General features: G+C 41.5%; 1 protein-coding gene across 1 annotated transcript in view; it reads right to left on the minus strand.

Moving 5' to 3' along the window:
• Positions 1-2781: 2781 nt before the first annotated feature.
• Positions 2782-26527, minus strand: part of LOC142219115 (alpha-2-macroglobulin-like) — a 36342-nt gene continuing 12596 nt past the window's right edge. Inside the window, exons 13-36 of the mRNA XM_075288082.1 lie at positions 26347-26413; positions 24227-24372; positions 23658-23807; positions 22458-22583; positions 21426-21531; positions 18834-18975; positions 17689-17914; positions 16272-16398; positions 14149-14270; positions 13689-13746; positions 12662-12745; positions 11503-11679; positions 9979-10060; positions 8982-9138; positions 8184-8258; positions 7769-7931; positions 6259-6464; positions 5652-5867; positions 4623-4750; positions 4419-4509; positions 3883-3951; positions 3709-3811; positions 3513-3554; positions 2782-2804 (exon numbers count right to left, since the gene is read on the minus strand). Coding sequence (XP_075144183.1) covers positions 2782-2804; positions 3513-3554; positions 3709-3811; positions 3883-3951; positions 4419-4509; positions 4623-4750; positions 5652-5867; positions 6259-6464; positions 7769-7931; positions 8184-8258; positions 8982-9138; positions 9979-10060; positions 11503-11679; positions 12662-12745; positions 13689-13746; positions 14149-14270; positions 16272-16398; positions 17689-17914; positions 18834-18975; positions 21426-21531; positions 22458-22583; positions 23658-23807; positions 24227-24372; positions 26347-26413 — 2886 coding nt within the window. The remainder of the gene's footprint in view (positions 2805-3512; positions 3555-3708; positions 3812-3882; positions 3952-4418; positions 4510-4622; positions 4751-5651; positions 5868-6258; positions 6465-7768; positions 7932-8183; positions 8259-8981; positions 9139-9978; positions 10061-11502; positions 11680-12661; positions 12746-13688; positions 13747-14148; positions 14271-16271; positions 16399-17688; positions 17915-18833; positions 18976-21425; positions 21532-22457; positions 22584-23657; positions 23808-24226; positions 24373-26346; positions 26414-26527) is intronic.

The following is a 26527-nucleotide window of genomic DNA, read 5'->3' on the forward strand; positions in this document are numbered from 1 at the left end:
TTCGAATATCCCCTCAATATTCTACTAATCGAACGAATATCAAACCCCATTATGGTCTATGGAGAAAAATGCTTCGTTTCAGGGGAAGCTACACTTCGACTCAGGAGAGTCACCAAGTCCACTATGACACCTCAGGAAAGGAGGACAACACCTCTGGAATGCAACTGGGACAGCAGAGGAAGCATACCTGGGGGCATCTAACATGTCCAAGTCCCTGTATTACGCCACTATCTCGTCGGGATCCCTGTCAGCTTGCGATATGCGGGAGCTGACTTTTTTTTCCATAGGAATGCATTGACCATCGTTGATTGGCCGAATGCCATACAGAGTACAGCTTTCGGCCAATCAACGCTGGTTCTGCCGGAGGCTCGTCTGTGAGGAGGCGGAGTCTAATATCGTTCCATAGCAGTCTCCATTGTGGTCCGATCTCAGATGTAGCAGTGTTTAGCGCACAGCTCTGCTACACCTGAGATGTAGCAGCGTTGACAGCATGCTGAGCTCTGCTACACCCTCAGATGCAGCAGAGCTGACAGGGGGCTGAACCCTGCTACACCTGAGATGCGGCAGAGCTGACTGTGTGCTGAACCCTGCTGCATTCCAGATGTAGCAGGGTTCAGCACACAGTCAGCTCTGCTACATCTGAGATATAGCAGGGTTCAGCACACAGCCAGCTCTGCTGCATCTCAGGTGTAGCAGGGTTCAGCACACAATCATCTCTGCTACATCTGACATGCAGCAGGGTTCAGCACACAGTCAGCTCTGCTGCATCTCAGGTGTAGCAGGGTTCAGCACACAGTCCGCTCTGCTACATCTGACATACACCAGGGTTCAGCACACAGTCAGTCCTGCCGCATCTCAGGTGTAACAGGGTTCAGCACACAGTCAACACTGCTACATCTAAGATCGGACAACTATGAAGACTGCTGTGGACCGATCTTAGACTCCGCCTCCTCCGGCAGAACCAGCGTTGATTGGCCGAATGCTGTACATTGTATGGCATTCGGCCAATCAATGCTGGTCAATGCATTCCTATGAGAAAAAGGGGATCCCGACGAGATAGAGCCCCAAAGAGCTGGGTGAGTAACATTCCCATCTAAATAAAGGTAATCCCTAGCTAACCCTGCCTGTAGATCTGTCCCTGTCTCACAGTCACATAGTTCACAGTCTCATATGACCCGGATCTGAAATCCACTATTCGTATAAATAGGAGGTCACCTGATTTCGACAGCCAATTACTTTTTCCAATTTTTTTTCGATGCCTAGTTGTCGTAGTTCCTGTCCCACCTCCCCTGCACAGTTATTGGTGCAAAAAAAAGCACCAGGGAAGGTGGGAGGGGATACAAATTTTTAGTGCGTTTGCCGCCTGGTATTTGATTGGAATCGAATACCTCGAACGGCCTGCTATTCAATCGAATATCAATTCGATTGAACGCTGTTCACTCATCTCTAGTTCCTATGAGCCCTGATAGTGTCATACACTATGTATTATAGATAGGTTCCTAGGAGCCCTGACAGTGTTATACACTATGTATTATAGATAGGTTCCTAGGAGCCCTGACAGTGTCACACACTATGTATTATAGATAGGTTCCTAGGAGCCCTGACAGTGTTATACACTATGTATTATAGATAGGTTCCTAGGAGCCCTGACAGTGTCACACACTATGTGTTATAGATAGGTTCCTAGGAGCCCTGACAGTGTCATACACTATGTATTATAGATAGGTTCCTAGGAGCCCTGACAGTGTTCTACACTATGTATTATAGATAGGTTCCTAGGAGCCCTGACAGTGTTCTACACTATGTATTATAGATAGGTTCCTAGGAGCCCTGACAGTGTCATACACTATGTATTATAGATAGGATCCTAGGAGCCCTGACAGTGTCATACACTATGTATTATAGATAGGTTCCTAGGAGCCCTGACAGTGTTCTACACTATTTTTTAAGCCATTTTAAGTTGTGGTTCATGCCAGACTTTGATCCAAAACAAATCTCGGACCCAAGCCACCCCAACCCGAAATGAAACAAATCATGATAGGCGCGACCATCTTTAGTAACATCATTTTTATCACACAATGGATACAATAAAAACAAACCTGCAACAATTTTTTTTTTCAATTCCACCCCATTATGGGTTTTTTTTAATGCATCAAATGGAATATTAAATGAACCATTGGGAAGCACAGTCTGTTCTGCAATATAAGCAAGTCATCATATGGTAGACAGGAAAATAAACCTATCATGGACACGTCATTTCCCTCTTCCCAATAAACAATAGGGCACAATACTGATTTATGGTCCTTTCACACGGAGGAAAATGCTGAGAAACTTGGTGCGGAATTTCAGCGCTGAAATTGACTTCAATGGCTTCCTTTTTCTGCTACCAAATTCCTCACCACTTTCCTCCGTGTGAATGTACCCTTTGTGGCCAGCACTGTTCTTTACAGTATTGGGGTCCTGGTTTTGAATCCAGCTAAACTCAACATCTGCAAGGAATTTCTTTCTAGTTTCCTTTCACGCTCCAACAACATATTGATAGGGAATTTAGGTTGTGAGACCTACTTGGGACAGTCAGATTATGTTGGTGCTAAATAATACAAGCTAGCTGAATATCTGTCACAGTAAATAAGAGAATTAGTTCAAGACGTTACACACGTTTGATGCTTTATTATTTTCTATTTTATTATTCTTGCAATTTTTATTATTACAATTTTCTTATTTTTCTCAGATTGTTAGTTTCCACTGGTAGGTTGTATGTACTGATGCAATATCCAGGTCTTATCTTGAATTTTGAGATTGATCTGTAGTCAAACAAAACAGAAGTCAGGTTATATACAGAATAGTATCACACTTTAATTTAATACAACATCATCCTAACTTCTGATTTACTATCACAGTCCTATTTACAGCTTGGCTGGAGATCCCTTTAAAGTCTCAATGGATAAAGAATGTTTGACCATTAAGCTTTGGAGGTACATTGATGTGGATTCTTTAGGTGCACACTCTACTCCACATGTGTAACTTGAAGCTCCTTGGTTCCAATGCAAAATATGTAAAGGGGCCCCCACTTACCATGTGCATCTATAATATTAGTATCTTCTACAGGTCTTTAGGCCCTCTGATGCTAGAGGGCCTGATATGAATTGCGACCTCTGCACCCCCTTTAGCTATAGCCCTGTGTAATCTCACTTTTAACTAGATGTCTTAAAAACTAGGTCATTCTTTAATGCTGATAACCCCTTTTTGTTAGAGGGGTGCCTCGATGATTGGAAAATCAGATGTCCACTCTATTCAGTAGTAGATGCCAAGTCCATCCCCACAATCTGGGGCTCTGGTGAACATCTCTGTGGGGTTGGAGTTGGTGCAGTCCAGGGTGTATTGGGCACGTGGTGCCGTTTGCCGTTTTGATCAGTGTGTCTAGTACTGGTTCTCACTATTGGCTTGGTACTGCATCTGCTATCCTAACACTTCTCTGTGCAATGAATGGGCAAATAGGGTGTGCCACTTACCATAGCTGCAAGGTAGACTATATTCTACAGAAGAATGTTCATCTAGGAGATCAAAGTAGTTGCATTAAGCTCAATCTTTTAGAATTAAGTTTTACAATAAGAAACTTATAACCCTACAGTGCTGATCCAGGAAAATGTAATAAACCTATCCATATGCTATGATATGACTTTAGCTCCAAACAAAAAAGAGATTTACCTGTCTCATAGTAATCATATACTTTGACTGTAGCTGGTTTTAGGTCCTTCACAATGTTGTCCTGTTCCACCATGAAGGAGAGGGTTACTGGAATCTTACCAATCTACAATAAAATTTTAAACTTAAACGTAACACAAAAGCAACATCAAAGTAATAATAAAGACCAATTCAGACCTGGTCCAGGTACAACATCACCAAGTCCGTCTGGATCTCACTTCTCTTTATTAACCAGCCCTTGTCCAGCTGTAAAGAAAAACTGGTGTTACTGGAGGTAATTCTAAACTTCACAATATATTTCATCATGAGGCAATTGTCCATCCTAAAACACTCATGTTCGGCAAGGAATTTTACTACTTTTTGTGGTCAAATACTAAGCCACCTAACAAGTTGGCTAGACAGTCCTAGACCAGAATTATCATCCAGCATCAAGCCCATTGATAAAGCTTTGCACATCTTTAGACTGTCTAGATTTGCATTAACATGAACAGACTCTATAATGTAAACTCTATAATGAGGTGTAACCATTATCTTCTTCCTAAAAAAGCTGCTTAAAGAGGAACTTCTCAAACCATCACCATCGTCAACTCCTTGCATCCTTCAATAGGCACAACGCCGGTTACACCGGCGCAGTTGGATTTTTTTTTTTAACCTATTGAAGGAAGAGATGGTGAGACGGTAGCGGAAAGTTCTATTTACTTCCTATAACCTACTTTTCTTATAGTGCTCTTCACTGGAATATAGCCAGACAACATCTTGACTTCAATAAGAGCCATGTTAGATTTCTCCCGAGTACCAGTGTAACTGTAAAAGTAAAAATCCAGACATGACATATACAGTCATATCTTGAAACATTTTCATCAAGTTAAGGATTGACAGCTTTGAGGATATTTAGCACTTAAAAGAAAAAGACTCACGCGACAGTGATAAGAATTTCAAACGTTGTCACAGAATTTTCCAGACATTCTCTTCCTGAAGATGAATTTACGCTTAGTGAGAAGGTGGCTTCATCTTTTGGAGGAGGGATGTTGTATCTCAATACTGCCTGTCAAACAAGAGTTACACAATTAATTTTCTCCATACCAGATAGTAAAGTCATAATAGATTAAGAAGCTGCACAGTCCCCTCTAATGTAGAAGCTGGGAAAGCGGTGTGAAAATCTTTCAAATGTGCTGAGGTTGCAAAGAAGAAGCTGCCCCCTCCCCTCTACTGACTGTGTGAAGATAGTCTAGCTCCTCCTCCCTTTGTCAACTGATCAGGAAGGTAACTAAGCATGGAAAATCCCTAGTAACAGGGAGGGAACAGCAAATTAGCTAGATGAGAAACAACTAGTGACAGGAACTTTAAAGAGGTTTTTAAATAAAGCGCTTTACAATGTGGTACAGAATCACATATTCTATTAGATGAGACTGAAAAGTGAGAGACCATTTAACCCTTTCCCAACCTCTGCCTTACTACAATGGATTATGACTATTAACTATGGCAGGCATTCAAGAGCTGAGCAGCCACCAAAGGTGCCAGTTCCCCCTAAGGGGTTTAAAAATTACAGTATATTAAAAATATGTTAAAAAAAAAAAAAAAAAAAGGAATAAAAATTGCAATCACCCCCCCCCTTTCCCTAGAACATAGATAAAGATGCATAAATAAAAAAACAAACATCTGTATCCAAAAATGCCAGTTCTAAAAACTGTCAAAATTATTTTTCCCTTATGGTGAAATTTATTTTTTTGGCAAAGTTTTGGAGTTTTTGAAGGTTTTTTTTTTTCTCAATCTTGCCCCATTCAGAAATGATTCCAGCTTCCCAGTGCATTGTACAGAATATTAAATGGTACCAGTACAACATGCAATTTTTCCCACAAAAATTAAGCCCCCATATGACTCTGGGATTGGGAAAAAAAAAAAAAAAACTGGCTTCAGGCCATCAGGATAAATATATTTATACTCACCTGAACAAAGACACAGCCAGCCCCTGTTGTGGTCACAGTGTAGTCTTCTGGGATTTTAGGTAGTGATGCCCTTTGGAGTAGGAGTCGGTTATTCTTTTGGACATGGAACTGCTCAAGGAATCCTGACTTGGTACTGACTGTCACAGTAACATCTCCTTTGTCAGAAAATGTCACCTCTGCGTACTTGGCCAGAGCCTGAAGAGCCACCACTGTGTCCTACAAAAGGAAAATTGTGCAAATTATAAAAAAAACTTTTCATAAATGAATAGTGCAGGTCAATAGAAGTAATTTTCTAATAAACATTATTAAAGTACAATGCTACTTTTTCCACTTTGCTATTTTCACTCCCCTTCATTTCAGTCAGTCTCCCACCACAATTACAATCCACAACCATAATAGTCTCACACACATAAGTCTATGCAGCTGTACAGTATGTTAAAAGGACACAGTCTGGCTTATACAGGGTGAAAAGGCTAATGCAGTCAATAAATGTGATGTGAACACAGCTCTAGCCTAATGGGCTGGACGGGCAGCCTTGGTGGATTGTTTGCTCTTTATGTTCAATAGCACCAGTAAGTACTTACTATACTGATTTTTCTTACTTTACCTGTGTAGAAGAGAATCCTCCATATGGGTTCTGCTGCTTGGCCAACCAGTTCACAATCAGTGACGCTTTGCCTATATCTGGAGATGGACCAGACAGAAGAGCCAGAAGCACATAGGAGGTCATCTCCACCTCTGCCGATGGAGCTCTGTACCAATAGGAGGCCTGAGAAGGAGGAGTAGAGTCCCTCTTCCAGTGCAGCTCTCTATCTGTAGTAGAGGCCAACAATTATTTCAAATTCTTATAGTCACTTCTATATATGGTGTATAAAGGTATTATACACTGATGGCCACTTTGTTTGAGACATGTACTATATGCTCGTGTAAGAGGCCACAAGAAAATGGCCACAGACATGCGCAGTCAGCTTTGCCCGATGCCAGAGCCGACTGCACATGCCTGGGATTTAGATCCAGAAGATGCCGAAAGAAGAGTCATCAGAGGATGTGGCGGAGAGGTGTTCCAGAAGAAGATGAGGCTTTCCCCATCTTCATGCTGCAAGAAAACTCATTTGCATACCAAAGAAAACCAGGATATCAAACGGTGACGCGGAGAAAACTTCTAAAGGTAGGAAAAGAATAGACGTCTTTACGGCTATTCCTACATGTTAGGGAGAAAAAATGGAATGCTAATGATAGAATCCCTTTAATAAAGCTATTGAGTTTAATATCCTTGGGCTGCAAAACGGTTTCATTACCTACAAGTAGTAAGAGAGTTTTATAAGTAGAGTTTTCCTAAGTCTAAGTAATTCAAGTAGGGGCTTTCTTGCTTTGATGCGTTGTTCTCTAAGGCTGGATTCAGATGAATGTTGTACAAAAGTCTGTGATAAATGAACATGTGCATATACAGTATTCATTAATCCCTTACACAATTGGGTACATTGAAGGATCTGTGTAAAAAGACAAAAAAAGAACCTAACCCATTTTTTGTCAATCCTTTAAATGGTCATGTGAACAACCCCCAATCATGTGAATGGATTTTAATGCGGGCGCATTAATGGCCGATTGTGAAGTTTGTGTGAAGGTCGGCTAGGGAAATTGGGATTGATGTAATGGTATTTGATGGAATGTTTTATTGGGGCACCTTGTGTCCTCTAAAATCTGTGAATGATAACAATGTATGCCAGAAAATTGCCGAGGTTCTAAAGATCAATAGAGATCCAATTAGACTATTAGAGCTTCATGGCAGCTTAGTGGAGCAAATGTAGAATATTTTGCAACGGTGAAAGATTGTGAGCCCCGCATAGATCTCACAATGTACATTTTTTCCCTAACAGTATGTCATTTTTTTTTGGGAATATGGGATGGAAATCCATGCAAACACGGGGAGAGCATACAAACTCCTTGCAGATGTTTTTTTTGCCCTTGGCGGGATTTGAACACCAGGACTTCATCGCTGCAAGGCTGCAGTGCTAACCACTGAGCCACCGTATGGGCCCCCTCTTAAAACAAATTATGTTCTCTAGCTGTGATGGGACAAGCATTAATGTATAACTTGCAGATAAATATTTTCTTACCTCCCTCCACTGCTTTTTTTTCCAATTTGTTCATCAGAGTGTTCCTCAGCTCAGTCTCTCCGCACAATGCGAAGGTGTAGGCCAGCAGAGCCTGGGTATACACGTTACTGACATCCACAGAGGCCTTCTTCAGGAAGGACAGAGCATTGCTCAGTAAGGGATCCTGAAAGGGAATAAAATACAGATAAACAGACCTTATGGCATTATACATCTCTATGAGGTTGTGAGTCCAGTTCATTGGTCAGACCATTAAATGTGTCTATCACACAAATTGTGTCAGCTCAAACATGAACATTTAACCTCTTTACCTTCACCAATCTCCTTGGACCACATTACGGTAATTAGACAAATCCTACTAAAAATATAATGGTCTTTAAAAAATGGATTTGTTTTTTTTCAAAATTTTAGAACTTACCTGTAGAGATACCCCGGCCTCCAAAAGAGCAATGGTTATATAGGCAGAGAGAGAAATGTCATCGTCTATTCCTCCCTGAAACACAAAAATGTTCGTTTTACCTTTTTTTTAACTATCACGTTATTTATTAACGTTATGTATCTACTTTTTACTACTTAGAAAATACTGAAGCTGTTTTTTTCAATGGAAGGCAGAGACCGAAGCATCCTACATGGTTTTACCATGAATTTCACGACTGATTCAGAAAGCCGGATGGACGTAAAGTAAAGTAAGTGAGGCAGAAATGACAATGACAAATATTTGTAATGGGTGCAAGGAACATTGTCAAGAAAGGGAGTTGGTGGCTGCCATGCAGGTGTTCATCCCCAACACTCACAAGGGCCAGTTAATGGTATGGGCCAAAAGTATATTTTTGGCATGTGAGAGGAAACCAGAGTACACACACGTGAACACAGAGAGAACGTACAAACTCCATGCAAACTCAAACTCTTGTTCACGTTCTGCCATGTGAACATACCCTAACCATTCATTCTGCCACTTAAAGGGTAGCAGTTGTCACTTTCCTGTTGTGTAGGGGAGATTTAGTAGGGCTTGACTCATCCCCGTCTGAGGTCAATTTCTTTGTACCTCAACGCAACCCTGTCATGTCCAATTACAAGAATAACCATACATTTGATACAATTGCAACTCATAACGTGTATCGTTGCTCCAGGAAGAATAGACCATGGTGCTAGATATGTTGGATCAGTTGGTTGCCATGTTTGTACACTTTTAACCTCCTTTCAGAGTTTGGCCTACCTTCATGGCATTATTGAAAAGCTCCCCCACACTGCGGAAACATCCCGTGTCTTGCTGATTCTCCCTTAGCCAGGAGAAGGAATGGTGTAGGTGTCTTTCGTCTATGAAGATATAAGGTTGGGCTTTGCTGAAGGACTTCACTACAAATCCAGTCAACCTGTGGATATATAATGGAAGTATAGAAGAGACCAATTTCTATAGAGTAATAAAACATAACATTACTTTTAAAAAAAATTACAAAATATTTGTACTTTTAAGACAATCAATGAGCATTGTTCAATTTTATTCTCCAGACATTCCAAGTGTTATCACTTTCTATACCTTGATCTTACTCAAGATGTACAGATATTCTGAATAGTAAAGGGGGACGATCACTTCAAATAGCTATATCTCTTTTTTAATTGAAAAGTGAGAATCATAGCTTACATGCGATACCAGAACCACTCTTCTAGGTGGATCCAGAGATACAGCCATTTTAAGTTGACCACCATTGGCAACTGCTCCACCTGTACATACAGTATTGACTATGGGTGTTTGGGAAAGTCTCCCCCTGGCAATGCTTAGCTAAAACATTGCTAAAGGAAATTTACATCTGTTTTTTTATTAAAAGGAGGTTAGATAGGTTAATAAAGGATATTACAAAAATGTTCACCAAATACCCCAAACACAATAGCCTCAGTGACATCACCGACTAGGCTTGAAGAGGCCAGAAGAGGACCAAGGAGACCCCAGAGGTTAATAATATCACTTCCAGTTCTATCTGAATGAGTCCGGCCAGAAACAAAAATTTTTAATTTCTAGTGATTGGTTAGCAGTATTTTACTCCTTAGCTACTTGTGGTGTCTGTTCAGGAATACATAAATATATAAATAAACACTTATGCAATGTCAAACTATATATCATGTGCCGGAATTATAGAAGAAAACAGATTAAATGGATTAAAGAATAACTCATAATTTCATACACCATGGATAAAAATATATCCAAATCTACAAACCATGTGTTTCCCTGTATGTCGTTATTTCCAAAAGCGCTGTATGATCCATCATAATGTTTATATGTAAGCTGACGCTGATACCCTGTGAGAAGTAAGAAATATATATATATATATATATATATATATATATTATATAATAACAATAATTAACCATATAATATGTATTACAATTATCTATCTATCTATCTATCTATCTATCTATCTATCTATCTCCTGTCTATCTATCTATCTACACTCACCGGCCACTTTATTAGGTACACCTGTCCAACTGCTCGTTAACACTTAATTTCTAATCAGCCAATCACATGGCGGCAACTCAGTGCATTTAGGCATGTAGACATGGTCAAGACAATCTCCTGCAGTTCAAACCGAGCATCAGTATGGGGAAGAAAGGTGATTTGAGTGCCTTTGAACGTGGCATGGTTGTTGGTGCCAGAAGGGCTGGTCTGAGTATTTCAGAAACTGCTGATCTACTGGGATTTTCACGCACAACCATCTCTAGGGTTTACAGAGAATGGTCCGAAAAAGAAAAAACATCCAGTGAGCGGCAGTTCTGTGGGCGGAAATGTGTTGTTGATGCCAGAGGTCAGAGGAGAATGGCCAGACTGGTTCGAGCTGATAGAAAGGCAACAGTGACTCAAATAGCCACCCGTTACAACCAAGGTAGCCAGAAGAGCATCTCTGAATGCACAGTACGTCGAACTTTGAGGCAGATGGGCTACAGCAGCAGAAGACCACACCGGGTGCCACTCCTTTCAGCTAAGAACAGGAAACTGAGGCTACAATTTGCACAAGCTCATCGAAATTGGACAATTGAAGATTGGAAAAACGTTGCCTGGTCTGATGAGTCTCGATTTCTGCTGCGACATTCGGATGGTAGGGTCAGAATTTGGCGTCAACAACATGAAAGCATGGATCCATCCTGCCTTGTATCAACGGTTCAGGCTGGTGGTGGTGGTGTCATGGTGTGGGGAATATTTTCTTGGCACTCTTTGGGCCCCTTGGTACCAATTGAGCATCGTTGCAACGCCAAAGCCTACCTGAGTATTGTTGCTGACCATGTCCATCCCTTTATGACCACAATGTACCCAACATCTGATGGCTACTTTCAGCAGGATAATGCAATGCCATGTCATAAAGCTGGAATCATCTCAGACTGGTTTCTTGAACATGACAATGAGTTCACTGTACTCCAATGGCCTCCACAGTCACCAGATCTCAATCCAATAGAGCATCTTTGGGATGTGGTGGAACGGGAGATTCGCATCATGGATGTGCAGCCGACAAATCTGCGGCAACTGTGTGATGCCATCATGTCAATATGGACCAAAATCTCTGAGGAATGCTTCCAGCACCTTGTTGAATCTATGCCACAAAGAATTGAGGCAGTTCTGAAGGCAAAAGGGGGTCCAACCCGTTACTAGCATGGTGTACCTAATAAAGTGGCCGGTGAGTGTATCTATCTATCTGAGTACCAGGACCCGGTAAATAAGATACTATAATATTCAGTGTAGAATTTCTCACCGCTCTCCAGGAACTTCTTGGCTTTGTTCAGGATTTCATCGGTCAGTTGATGAGTCTTCTCCAGATACTGCAAGATGAAGATATTGGGAGCAAAGAGAACCATGTTCTGTTCTCCACATCCATATGGCATGGCCAGGAGATGATCAAGGTTCTTCAGGGCTCTGCCCATGAGATCTCCTGAGGGTAATAACAGGATTTCTATATTAATATAAATTCAGAATAAAAACCATATACACGTAGTAAACTACCAGATGGACTTGTGCAGTTGACGATGATGAATTTATCTTCTAAAACATGTTTAGGGTTATTGAACATTTGCCCATTGTAGGCAGGCAAAGGGAAAGGTTGTGGAGGGAAGATATCTCCCATTAATATGGCTCCTCTCCACTTGGTAATGGACTGGAATCCATATCCAGGTTTTGGGTTTGATTGTAGACCTGGGCCCAGAGCGCTAGTCCTGGGTTTTGGTTACAGCAGCAGTTGGAGCCTTAGGGAGCAATCACACGGAGTTACGTGCCGCGAGATTTGGCACGTAGACGCCGCGTGACCCTTTGCGTGCCGTACACGCTCCCATTCATTTCAATCGGAGCGGGCAGCGTATGCGCCGCGCTAGTTTGCGGCCGTGCATTTATTCACGGCCGCAAACTAGCGTGGCGCATACGCTGCCCGCTCCCATTGAAATGAATGGGAGCGTGTATGGCACGCAAAGGGTCACGCGGCGTCTACGTGCCAAATCTCGTGGCACGTAACTCCGTGTGATTGCTCCCTTAGCCGCATCCAGATAGGAGGGTGGGGTGCACTTTCCTTCCTGCTGCTGACAGTGGAACCGGAGCACCAAACACTGTGACTGTGTGGAGAAACAAAACTGGCCACAAAGTGCAAACTTGGTGAACCTCTGAGACTGCTTTGTGTTGTTGGTGTTCTGCCACGTGGCTGAAGTAAACCATACTATTTGAGTTACATTTTTGCTGATGGAAGCTATTTTGTGTTTGGCCTTTGCAAACTGCACCCAATAAAAGCACTGGTGTGAATTTGTAGCAAGCCTATACGCGTCTCACTTGCCTGGTAACCAGCCCCCAGGGTTCCGAAGTTACACCTTATAAGGTATACAGATATTTTTATAGCGGCCTTGAGGAGATCCATACATTGTAGATCTTACCCAATACTGTTATATGAGCTCTTGCTGAATCCTCCAGAATATTATCAGGGATCTTCAGAGATATCTCCTCTACTTTAGGTTGGTCTAAAATATAATAGCAAAGTGTTTTAGTGTAGTATTAACGGAACATATTAAAAAACTCCATATGTGTCCAAACAGTCAACACTATAATAATAAAAGTTCTTACTGACCTCAGATACATAACAGTATTCCTCCATCTTCCTGATTTATTGATAGCCAAATGTATTTTATGTGATGAAAATGCAAATAGTATACAAAATTTGGTGCCACTCTTTGACACTAACTATGGTATACAATTGTGTAAGTCTTAGGCCACACATTGTGGAAATGCCGCACATAGGCCGGGTTCACACGATGTCTTTTGACTCGTAATTTGGCACGTAGTCGCCGTGGGAGCTTTTGCAGGCCGTATACGCTCCCATTGATTTTAATGGGAACCGGGACTGTATACGCGGCGCTATTTTGCGGCCGTGATTTTGTGGCGGCCGCAAAATAGCGCCGCGTATATGGTCCCGGCTCCCATTGAAATCAATGGGACCGTATATGGCCCGCAAAAGCTCCCACGGTGTCTACGTGCCAAATTACGAGCCAAAAGACATTGTGTGAACCCAGCCTTACTGTATAGCTGTTGTGGGAATACAGCCGAAAAATTATTCTGTTTTCTGGTGCTGGGAAAGTGAATGAGATTTTGTATGAGGTCATCCACACGTTGTAGAAAAAAATTGCAGAATTTTAAAAAATAGTTGCACTTGGGTTTATTTTTTCCATAGATTTTTATGGCGTGAGGAAGGTAAAAATGAAAAAAAATCACCAAAAAAGCAGAGAAAAATGCAAGCGTTTTTTTTCTGCTGCGTTTTTGCAGCATTTGTTTCCGCAGTGTTTGCTACATGTGACTTTAGCCTCAGATATATAATAAATTTGTTATATTCCCAATTTTAGTGGAAGTTTATCGCTTAGTAAGTCTCCAGTTGTATGACACGTCTATCAAAAGGTCATGTCTCCTTACCTCCCTCCTTGATGCAGATCAGAGAGCTGTGCGATTTCTCCTCCAGGATACCTCCAGGCTGTGGAGACCAACAAGCGGTCATACATTTTTGAATAATGGATATATTGATCATATTTAGAACAATAAGGTCAGATTTAGGGGAAATTTTTCACCGTGGCTTTTTATTAACCCACATTAGAATTGCAAAAACCCTCCCAAAAATGTCACTTTTTCAAATTTTAGGCTCACATCCATATTGCTGGCACATATCTCTGGAGCTTCATGTTACACCTCCACTAAGGGGGCATGTGCCCCAAGTGCGAGTTGCCATAGGCATGCCAGTGAGCCACTTATACACCACATATATTGCTAGTGAATGAAATATTTCACCCTGGTGAGGGAACCCTAGCTTTAATTCCAGACAACAGAGAGAGAATTATTTTTGAGCCCATTTTTCGGAATCCAATCCTTCTACACTCACCTGCACTAGCACCGCCTTTACAATGGTGTCGGTTTTGCCTTCCTTAGGAACAAGAGGGATCTCATTATCACACAGTTCTTGTGTGTCCACAGCTTCCGTCCTTACAGTAATATTTACTTCTCCTAGATAGGGAGATAGATAGTAAATTATAACCAAACAGGATTTCTAAGAAATAAAAGAGAACCCAAAGACAACTGAAGACACAACAAGATTATTTACAATGTTTATAGAAGCTTTGGCCATCCTTGGAAGCACGTTCAGCCTGGAGAGGTTTATTACTTCATCCTCCGGACCTAGACTCCATCCTTAGTCTGCTCCCCTGTCGGTACTAGTATCGCTTCTAGCTTGGATGATTGGGTGCTCTTTCAGATACTCTTCCCTCTCAATATCTACTCTAGCCATTCTACAAGCTTTAGCCTATTACACTCCAGAAGTAATGGTAACTGGGTGGATGTTGAAGAGACTTGGACACTAGAGATAAGCGAGTACTATTCGAAATGGCTGTTTTGAATAGCACGCACCCATAAGAATGAATGGAAGCGGCCGACACGCAGACAATTCAGTACTTTCTGTGCAATATATCGATTAGTGTGGGTTTTCATGGATCCTATTATCTTTTAGGCCCTGGTTGGTTTTCTACCCATTATTCCTGTTCCACTAATCCTTTTCCTAGATTTTCCTTTAGTTGTTAATAGAGATGAGCAAACACTGTTCGGAACAGCCGTTCCGAACAGCCCGCTCACAGCACGCTCCCATAGAAATGAATGGAAGCGGCTGGCACGCGGGGGGGTAAGCGGCCAGCCGCCAGCAAAGTCAGCGTCACAGGTGCTTCCATTCATTTCTATGGGAGCGTGCTGTTCGGATCGGCTGATCTGAACAGTGTTTGCTCATCTCTAGTTGTTAACTGTACAGCTGATACTCAAGTCATGATTTCTGTTTGCTTTTTTACATTCTAGACATTACATTTATACATCTATAAGGGACATATTAAAACACGTTTATAGTTTGTGTATTCTAAAAAAAGGAGCTATAAAGAGGATATCATAACAACTAGAGATGAGCGAACACTGTTCGGATCAGCCAATCTGAACAGCATGCACCCATAGAAATGAATGGAAGCACCTGTGATGCCGGCCGGCCGCCGGCAAAGTCAGCGTCACAGGTGCTTCCTTTCATTTCTATGGGTGCGTGCTGTTCAGATCAGCTGATCCGAACAGTGTTCGCTCATCTCTAATAACAACCAAAAGAGGGAACCATCCTGATAATTATGGGGCAGCATCTGATAACATTTCACCAGAGGAAATTGTGGCCATTCACACAGATGTAATATTACATAGGATTTATTAGGGAACAACTATGTAACATACATCCTGTTTGAGTCCTCCAGAGTGGGAACTGCCAAGTCTTAAAGGGGCATTCACACGATGTAACGTGGCGTTGATTCTGACACATAAACTCGTGTCAGAATCAGTGCAGCTAAACAGAATCCAATTGACTTCAATGGGTTCCATTTAGCAATGTGTAGTGTGCGTAAGACAGAACCCATTGAAGTCAATGGGATTCTGTTTAGCAGCGCTGATTCTGACATGCGTTTACGTGTCAGAATCAACGCCGCGTTACATCGCGTGAATGCCCCCTTAGGAGGATCTTCCTTCAAGATGTTGATATCTTCTAATATAGCATTTGGACAAAGAGTAATTTACAGAGGCAATTTATGTTCTATAGTCTATGGGCTCAAGTTAATTCCATACATCTAAGGCTGCATGCACTCGGAGTTACGCCGGGCTTGTAAAAATACTCATTCTCAGCCGTACACATGAGCGCAGCGGACGACTCCCAAACACTTCCCATTCACTTCAATGGGAGCGCTCGTAACGTCGGCGTTATGAGCGCTCCCATTGAAGTGAATGGGAAGTGTTCGGGAGCCGTCCGCTGCGCTCATGTGTATGGCTGAGAATGAGTATTTTTACAAGCCCGGCGTAACTCCGAGTGCATGCAGCCTAAGAAGCAAAACTGTAACTCTATAATGTTAGTTGATTAGAATTTTGAAGTGTTGGCCATAAAACGTTACTAAAAGACAACTGTATTACAGAGATGACATAGGCTCCCGGGTCACATCATACCTAGTTTGGAGGCTTTCAGGTTCCAGTAGAAGGTTTTGCTCTCATCTGCACATATACAGCTGTTATATTGACAGTGATCACATTTCTTCTCTTCTAACTCATCGGTGGTCTTCAGGGTGGTTTGTACCTGGCAAATAGATTCTAAAGATTTAGAAACCGTAAAAACAATGGGAGATATTTACTAAAAAATGCAAATTATTGGACTAATATGACAGATAGTAAGTGCTTTGATCAAACCTGGACGCTTCTGTTGGATGGACTAGCTTAAAAGGGTTGTCCAGGATAAAAACATGACTGCTTGTATTGAAAAATGCTCCAACCCTGCCTATGGTTCATGCCTGGTATAGGAGCTTATCTGTATTGAAATGAGCGCAATGCCACATATACCTGTCAGCAAGGGTGGCGCTGCTTCTGAAAGAATGGAGCCATAATTTTGTAATCCCGAGCAACCGCTTTATATCAACTTTAACCAACTTGCCAGTTGACCATCCAGAAGGAGGTCATTTAACTCTGCAAGAAAGTACCTGCACATCCTTGCAGAGTTATAAACTGCTGGAGCCAGGAGTCAATTGCCAGTGACAACTGGACCCCTATAATGGAAAGCAGGGACTGTTTTGATCACTGTATTCAAAGCACTGAGTGCGGCATCGACAGCAATTGAAGGCACTATCTTGCAACTTTACCCCAGCCCAGAAGCCAACTGATTCCTGGATGCTGGGGAAATGCAGGAGCTGCTAGGTCCTAGATTCCTAGAAAACCCAGATCATCTGTGCAGTGTATGCTAGAAGGGGAACTCAGCTAAAAATATAAATAAATTAAAAAATATTATATTAAAATGCCCCCCCCCCCTTGAAGGGTTATCATGACCTTATGGGAGCATAATATGTGAAAAATAAAATTAAAAATTTAAGACAAAAACTAAAAAAAACTAAATCTAAAAGAATGGCACTGTTTGGAAACACTTTCTATCACTGCCCTCTTATTTCCCATGATATATACATAACAAGAAATAAAATTCAATCCAGATATCCTATGACTAGAATTAATGCAATGATATAACACTTCTTGAGAAGATACGTCCACTATTAGGACCAATGACTAATGAATCCACTACTTGCTGCGTGTCCTGTGGGCTTAGCCATTGGGGCACTTCAAAGCTGTGATAAAATGTATTTCTGAAATTTGTGGGGTTGGTTGCTTTTTGGAAATTTTATAAAAATAAAGAGGTTTGTATATAAAAAAAAAATCTGCAAAAATTATTTGAATAAACCGAACAAAATTATTATTTTTTTTATAAATCTGAAAACCTCATGAAATGAAAAAAAAAAAAAACAGAATTGGAAAATGGCCCAGTAATGGTAACTCTGGTATAACAACATAAAAATTAAGAATATACTTCACACATTGTCAGATTTACCTTCATACATTGTTTCAGGTAGTTGAAGACTGAAGCTTTGAGGGTAAATGTTTCTCCTCTGACAACAGAATATGGGAGAGTAAGATCCACGAAGAATGGCTGGAAAACCCGTAAGGATGATCTAGGAGAAATACCAAATCCACTGGGTCCCATACATATGGTCCCTGCATTCCAGTCAGTGATGGTATCCGGAGCCTTGTGATGGATTTCGGCTCGGCCAGATTCTCTACATAAAAAAAAATAAATTAAAAATTAAAAATTTTCCAGTAATAGTTTACCAATTGATGTGAAGGAGCTTTCTTCCTAAAAAAAATAATACTATATTGCTCGGCTCGGCTTGTGACCAATGGAGCTCTGACGGCCAGAAATCCCATCGATCCTCTCTATGAAGTTATTGAAGGTTTTTTTTTTTTTTTCTCTTTCGTTCATAAGATCGAGGAGGACGCCCAAGAGTGAACTTCTATAAGTCGCAAAGCATTGACATAGCCTATTCCTAACAATACAACTTCAGATTTTAAGATAGAATAACTTTTAAGAAAAATCCACAAGTTCAGAAAAAGAACATTCACGCAGTACTCTTGAAGTCACGGCCATGAGGTGGGTGGCATTACAGAAACAGCGGACTGTGCTACACTGTTTTCTTAGCTCCCATAGAAGTGAATGTGAGATATGGAAACATTGTCTCCACAACTCGCAAGCAGAGTATCTGGTTTGGCCACGTTGGTCCCAAGATCCAGTTTGGTCTACATAAATTTGTTTCAAATCTTCAGTATCGGGGCCCTACTGAGCTTTAGGGCCACTATACTGTATCGGTATGGTTACTCAGAGCTGTTGTACAATTCTGTTATATAGCACAGCAGCCCTAAACAATAGGGCCACTATACTCTACCTGTATGGTAGCCCCCGGTGTCTGTCAATATATAAATTATTATATAGATACATTATTTTGGCTCCCAATGGATAGATTGTTGGTAGAGAAGGGATACTTTTGATAAGATATTAATATTCGGTATAGCATTGTATAATGTCATGTAGAATTATATAATGGAATAGATGGGCATTGACGGCAATGAAGGATATAAAAGGTTGTGAACAATGGGCGCCATGTCGTTTCCATAGAGTAGAGTCTCCAGTACGCAACTTACCCAAGAGCAACAAGTTCCCAAATCCAGGTCTCCGGGAAATATTTTCTTACTTTTTCACTTATTTTCGGCTCTTGTGTTGATAACTCTGGTCTCAATTCATTTTCTATCATAAATCCATCCACCTGATCACTATCCGTTGTGTCTTAAAAATAAATGCATAGTAAGATGTAAGAAACATATCTATAGAATCTATATCTATAGTAATTTTTATTAAAGTTTTGAGCAATTACAGATCTATCAAAAAATATATAAATTGAAACAAACCAGGCATAGCGAATGTGAGCCAAAGAGAATAGGCAAATGTGCAAAACACAAACCAAAAACGGACAAGGGGACTCAAAAGACGTGAACCAAGAGGAAAGGGAATATAATTGAGATTTTTCTTGTAATTCAGATCTTATTCCAAATACAGATGAGCTGTTTAGGGCACCCAGAGACATGGGTCTCCTTTCGAAGGACCTGTTTATGTTTTATGAATGCCGACCATCAATCTTTCTGTTTAGATGGCGGAACTTGACATTGACCACAAATGAAAACAGAAGATTCGGTAGGAGGGGCATAACTTAAAGCTCCTGGGTCCCAGTGCAAAATCTTTAATTGGGCCCCTACTTACCTTGTGAAATTTAGAATAGAGGTATATTTGATGTGAAAGAGGAACCTTTTATGGCCTCTCATGATCCAGGACCCAGTAGTGACTGCTGCCACTGCACCCTCTATAGCTACAGCCTTGTGCAGAAGACTCAGGCCTCAGCGGTCCACCAAAGCTTGTGGCATCACCCAGAAGGCTAGAAGAGGATCCAAACAACCAAATAGGACCCCACTGGATGCTGTGAGGGAGGCCAGAAGAGGTGAGGGAAGGGGAGTATAAGTGTTTATTATGTTTCTGTACCTCTTCTGAACATCCATGTGATACATTTTGGGGTCTGAAGAGACCCCAGAGTATAACAATAGCCCTTCTGGAAATGAAGCAGGCAGAAGAACCCTGTGAATATTTGTAAATTGAATCTGGCAAGGTTCACCCATTTCTGGATATGCTGAATCTTTTCACACAAAACTATATCCTCATCCACATCTACTGCTCTATATACTCTATATACACTGCCTGCAGATTGAACACCATTTTCCAACAGGTTCCCTTTACATACTGAAGTCTTATCTTATAGATTCCCACAAGCAGCTCAGACATCGTGCCCAGAACCACCAATTGTTTTATTTTATCTTAAAGATGGTGAACAAATGTTAGGATGGGGTCCCGCAGGTTTTCCTTCCGGCGTACAGCGCCACCTGCGGGTCAATCCAGTTCTCGCCCTTGGCATTGGACGGTGAAGTTTGTGGAGTCTAAATCCAGCATTTGGCCTACTGAGCATGCTCAGACTTTTTGGAGACGCTCTGAGGCTAAGTCTCATTCTCACCCTACTGAGCATGCTCAGACTTTTTGGAGACATTCTGAGGCTAAGTCCCATTCCACCCATACTGGGCATGCCCAGTGAGGTTATGGCCACTGCCCTGTGGGTGGGGACTTGCCTTTATATGGTGTGAGCAGACGCCCGCCGGGTGCTCACACTTTGACTATTACATTAAGACAGAGAGGTTCAGGGCTAGGTTCCTGTCAATGCCAGGTTACCAGTGCAGGTATTCTAGTGTAGGATTCCTGGGTACTGCCGGTAGGGAACTGTATAGCCTGTTGGGTCTGTCTGGTAATATTGTAGCTCCAAAGCTGTTGTGGAGCCCTTTGTGATTCTGACCAGGGGTGACATTTAACCCTTGGCAGCCTTGGTTGCAGCCTATACTCAGGTGCAGTTCCCCAGTAAGTTACTGGTGAACCAGTATTGCCACCTGTTCACATTCAAGCTGCACAAAAAACACTTGCCCAGTGAAGCCAACTGGTGTAAGCCACATTGCAGTCAATTCCCATTAAAGCTGCACAAAACACTTGCCCAGTGAAGTCAACTGGTGTAAGCCTCCTTTGCAGCCGGTTCACAGTGGAGCTGCACGAACGCCTTCACCCAGTGAAGTTAACTGGTGAACGTGCGTTGGTCCCTGTTCACACTTGAGCCGTGCGAACATACTGCTGCTTCGCTCAGGCAGACGGCCGCCCTTCTGGGGCTTGTGGACCTCGACTGCAGCCACTATTGCAGTCAAGAGGTTCTGTCAAAATAATTATATATATATATACAGAACCATAACAACAAGTATATTGGAACTTCAGAATGATAAGTGAACTTAATAGGGTTTTCTGGACTAAAAACATTTTTGATGTATCCTAAGCATGGGTCATCCATATCAGATTGGTGGGGGTCTGACACCCAACCCAATCAGATGAAACTCAGAGAATGGAGTGGGAAACAGACAGCTTTGTCCTCTGTGTAGTCGCCAAACCAGTTACTACTTACATTCATTTGATTGGGCCTAAGCTGGTGTGACTCAGATCCACCATTACACAAAGAACAGAGCTGTCTGCTACCTGCTCCATTCTCTGTTTATCCAGTGCTGATCAGTGTGGGTATTGGTTGTCGAACACCTACCAATATAGAATCCTTATCCTATCCTTAGGAGAGGTCTTCCCCCCAAACCCCTTTAAATATAACTTACAAATGCTATAGGCAATCTCCTCAACGTCGAAACTTCCAAAATCAGGAATAAGACAAAACGGAGGCATCTTAATATCTGCAGTTGTTATTATTTTTAAGCGCAGGACCTATAAGGAAATGCAAAGCAAGATATGTCGGTATTGTATAGTGTGCAGAATATATTATGAGGTAGTGGGAAAGTCATCTCCTGGTGAGGTAGACGGACACACACAAGTAAATGGCAGTCCATGCAGAGAGATTCTTGTACAACTGGCCGCAACTAGTTTTATTGTCTGGGGTTACAAAAATGTAATAAGCCAATAAAATTCTGTGTCATTACCTACATACAAAGCAGATATGTCATCTTACCTGGAAGTCACCCGTTCTTTAAGCTCCCACTTGTGTCATCTGATCGGGTAAGCCTTTATTTATCACCATATGAAGAAATTGGCCCCCATACCCCAAGTGGTTTCTCAGCAAAAACTAAAGAATTTGTGAGGTTTATACCTTCCTACATTTTTTTTTTATGTTTCACCTTCTCTGGTCTCCTGCCCAAGTATTGGGATTCTTGAACAACCCCTTTAAGATCTGGAAAACGTGTGCACCCTACTTGGGATTCACAGCGGGTTTTCGAGCTCCATATGGACTTTTCAATCCCATTCACTTTGCAGGTGCTGTAATACGCTGCATAATTTTTTTGACTCCTAAATGTTAAGGTGGAGTCAGCCAAAGGTATTTCGGCAATGGCAGCAGGGGTGCATGGCTGTAGATGCCTAGGAAATGAAGAAGACAACCAAGAATCTTCCCAAGAATCCAACCAAAACTGGCTGGTGTGGAGAGGTTTGGTAGAAGGGAAGAATTGCAGAAGACATGGTTGCCTGTTGAGATGATAGCAAGTATTTTGAGTTATTTATTCTTGCTCTTATTTGCATTTTCTTATTGACTATATCTTTAGTTCTGGGCCAGTAAAGCCAAGTATAACTGGTCGTCTGAGTCTCTGTCCTTCAGACCCAACATGTTAAAGGGATTCTGTGTTACTTTAATCATATTTTACCTTAAACAAGCTGTATACATCTGCCACTTCATGCACAGTATTTATCCTTGTATCAGCACACCAGTCCTCATAATCCTGGACACGATTATCATACCATCGAATATCAGAGTGAAAGAGGTCAAAAACCTTGTAAAAATGTACAGAAAGTTGAATATTAACAGCATCCCGAATAGGAACCTACTGTAGGCTTGTCATTGCTCTCTCCATATTATTGTCTACTATATATCTCCATCCTAGCTTTGCACAAACATAGTAGTGGCGCTTAGACCTTCATAGGCCCCATATGTTAAAGGGGTTGTACCATTACAAACACGTCCCCTATCCACAGAATAGGGAATCAGTGTGGGATCGCTGGGGGCAAGCCACGGGAATGCTCAGTGGTCAGCAGCTTGTCATCCCAGCAGTCCTTTAGGCCACTAATAAATGGTCACTTTATTAGAGACACTCATTGAATAGTGTATTGGGAAGTTTGGAAGGTGTCTCTAATAAAGTGGCCCTTCAGTGTATATAGAAATAAGCACATTGCTATGTATTACAACAATACTAGGTATATAATTTCAACTCTGACTATTGCGTACGTTTCTTTTTTCATTTGATCTTTTTGGATTTTTTAGTTACAGGTTAAAAAAAAAAAATAATTGCCCTAACATTTACATAGTAAAGCAAATCTATAATGCCTCATGCACACAGTGTAAAGCATATTTCTTGACATCCATTTTTAGAAGAATTGAGTACATACACGTAAATGTCTGTGAATTAACCTAATGGACCCAATACAAGTCTATAGGTCAGTTTTTAGCATTTATTTTTTGGATAGTGTGCCATTTGGGCTAATATGAGAGTTGACATGTCCCTTCATATCCTGACCTTACATAGGGCAGTTAACTGGTACTGTATATTTGCTGGACACTTGTGCAGTTTCTGGTGACACGAATATACAGTGTAAAATGTATAAAACCAGTAGTAGCCAAACAAATCTTACTTCATCACACTAAAATAAAACTTTGATCAGTGCATAACTAGGAATGGTGGGGCCCCAAGGCGAACATTTGATGGGTTTAAAAAAAAAACACATCAAGGGCCCACTAGTCCCCCTAATGTCCTGGGCCCTGCAGCAGCTGCTACCGCTTTTACCCTGGTAGTTATGCCCCTGGATTTAATAAGCCTACTTGCTGTACAATAAATGGAATTATCACTTACTTTGTCAGCCGTCAGCTCTTCCCCTGGTTTCATCAGCATGACACTCTGATCCACCACCCGCAGACCACAGAGAGACCCAGGAGCCGCCCCAACCTGGAGAGACACATCTGATCCTGGAAGAACCTCATGTGGGGAAAACCCAGCTGATACCTGGAAAAAAGTTACAACTTAAATGGGTTTTCTGGCCCTGTGTATAGGTCATCAGTATGAAACAAGTATGAACACAAAAAACAATCAACAACAGGGAAGGGAGCCAAAAGCAAGGTAAAACTAATAGCTGGCAAGGAGGAGAGAAATGGAGGGGGATTATAAAGACCCAGACTAGCCCATAAATTAAAGCATAATTTCTTAAAGGGCAATTTATCTCTGTGTACCCTGCCAAAGCAGATATTACAACCCTATCATTAAGAACACATGAAGGGTGAAACACATGACTGCAGGATCCAACTAAATAGAGAACTGTTGGTTATGCCACAAAAATTATTTCAAATGGGAGAGGGATCAAAGTCTTTCATATATTGTGCTCAATCACAAAATATTTTGCTAAAATTCAGAAGCAAAAAACTTACCTTGTTCTTGAAATGTTTAACTACATTGATTTTTTTCATATCTGCTACTATATATCCATTAGGCAGGAAGATGTAAGCAAGGACATGGAGAGTCTTAGAAGTGTCTGCACTTATAGGGAGGTTCAGTGTGACTTTTCCATGGATACCTGTGATAGAAAAAAAATTGTTATTGGTTGAAAACAAATAGCAGTTACATAGTCCCATTTCTCTGCAGAATTTCACCTCTCCCATACTGAATGATCTCTTGATCATGATGTTCATTTTGTATGAATTCATAATGCCTAATCCACATCATGCCACAGTATGGACATATGTATAAATTATAAGCACGGGTTCCATCAAAGAAGTTGTATCTATTACTTTTTACATGCCTTATTATGTCTATATTTCCCCCTAAAAGAAATGTTTTTAGGTCAAATACAATGTATCACAGAGAACTATCAAGAGACTTCAGCTGGGAAAAACAGACCCTTGGAGACTTTGAGTGGTGCTGCACGGGGTCATTGGGAGTGGATGGCGCTGACCTTACAGATCACTACACAATATCAGGTCAAGACAAAATCAAGAAATATCAGAAGATACATGCGGTATGCAGAAAGAATATCAAGATAAAACATTAAACAAATAAGCAAGGCAAAAAGCTCCCATGATCTTCAGGGAACCCTCTAGAATTTATTACAATGAAAGTAGCGCAAGGTTCTGGATATTCCAGGTTCCAAGTGGGACAACTCTTATAAATCTAATCCAAAGTTATATACCCTGATGAACTCCATGTCCCTCTATGTATTAGAGCCAGTGAAGAAATCTCAAAATAGTCTAGCCCTGTGTGTTCATCACATGACCATGGAGTGTATATCACATGACTATGGATTACTGTTAGGATGGGGTCCCGCAGGTTTTCCTTCCAGTGCACAGCGCCACCTGCGGGTCAATCCAACTCTCGCCAACTCTCGCCAGTCTAAGTCCAGTGTTTTACCTACTGAGCATGCTCAGACCGTTTGGAGTCGCTCGAATTCTAAGTCCCATTTTTCCCCTACTAAGCATGTTCAGTGAGGTCATAGCCACTGCCCCTGGGGGCGGGGACTTGCCTTTTTATGGTTTGAGTTGACGTCCGCCGGGTGCTCACACTTTAACTAAATGACTTTAAGACAGGAGTTCAGGGAAAAGTTCCGGCGAAGACAGGTTGCCAGACTAGGCTTCTAGAATAGGATTCTTTGGCTAAACCAGGGCACCGCCGGTAGGGACCAGAAAGCTTACTGAACTGTCTTTTCTAAGTCAAGGAGACCTGAGTTCATTTCCGCTGCAAGGCACGTTGCCTGCCTAAGGGCTTCTGAGCAGTAGTTGCTGTTCCAGCCCGTGGCGCTGCCGGCAGGGATCTGACGTGGTACGGCTATGCCTTGATAGTTTCCAGGCTAGTCCGCAGTCTATCCCTCTATCACTGTAGGGGTCTGTGAGTACACTGTCTTCCATGTATTGACACTGTAGCTTTTGTGGAGCATTTTATGTTGCTGACCTGGGGTGATGTTTAACCCCTGGCAGCCTTTACTGTGTAGCAGGGTGAAGCATTTTTTAGTGTCTACTCTCTGCTGAACTTAAGTAGATAACTATTTCAAGGCTTCATTTGGCTTCGCACAGCATCTATACACAGGTGCGGTTTCCCAGTGAAGTTAACTGGTGAAAGTTTATAGCAGCCTGTTCACACTAGAACTGCACAAACATAACTACCCAGTGCGGTTAACTGGTAGTTCATTTTCAGCCACACACACTAACCGTACCTGTGAGATAAACTGGTTCAATGTGTACTGTGGCTTATAAACCGCTGCTTTGCTCAGGCAGACGGCTGCTCTCCTGGGGCTTGTGGACCTCAACTGCAGTCACTATCGCAGTCTAGAGGTTCTGTCGGCGTTTATACTTTTATTTTTATATATATAGACAGAACCTTAACAATTATATATCACATGACTATGGTCTCAATATTAGCTGCTGAGATCTAGAAAACTGAGACTTTGCTAGAGAAAGTATGTTGTAAAATTGTACAACTTTCCTTTATACTAACATTAGCATTTGTGTCTAAATATTTGGATTAGAAACTGGACAACCCCTTTAAGTCCACTCCTTACCTTCATTCATGTCTCCAATTTCAATTTCCATGGTGCCTGAATCTTTAATAGAAACTTTGGAAACCAACTGTGAAAAAAAAAAAACAGATGATGATAATAGGAATTAGGATAATGCATTGGATCAGGTTAAAAAACAAAAACATTACCATCAGTCAGTGTTCGTTAATGCTGTTTTTGGTCT

The sequence above is a fragment of the Leptodactylus fuscus genome, chromosome 10, assembly GCF_031893055.1.
Source record: "Leptodactylus fuscus isolate aLepFus1 chromosome 10, aLepFus1.hap2, whole genome shotgun sequence".
Lineage (NCBI taxonomy): Eukaryota > Metazoa > Chordata > Amphibia > Anura > Leptodactylidae > Leptodactylus > Leptodactylus fuscus.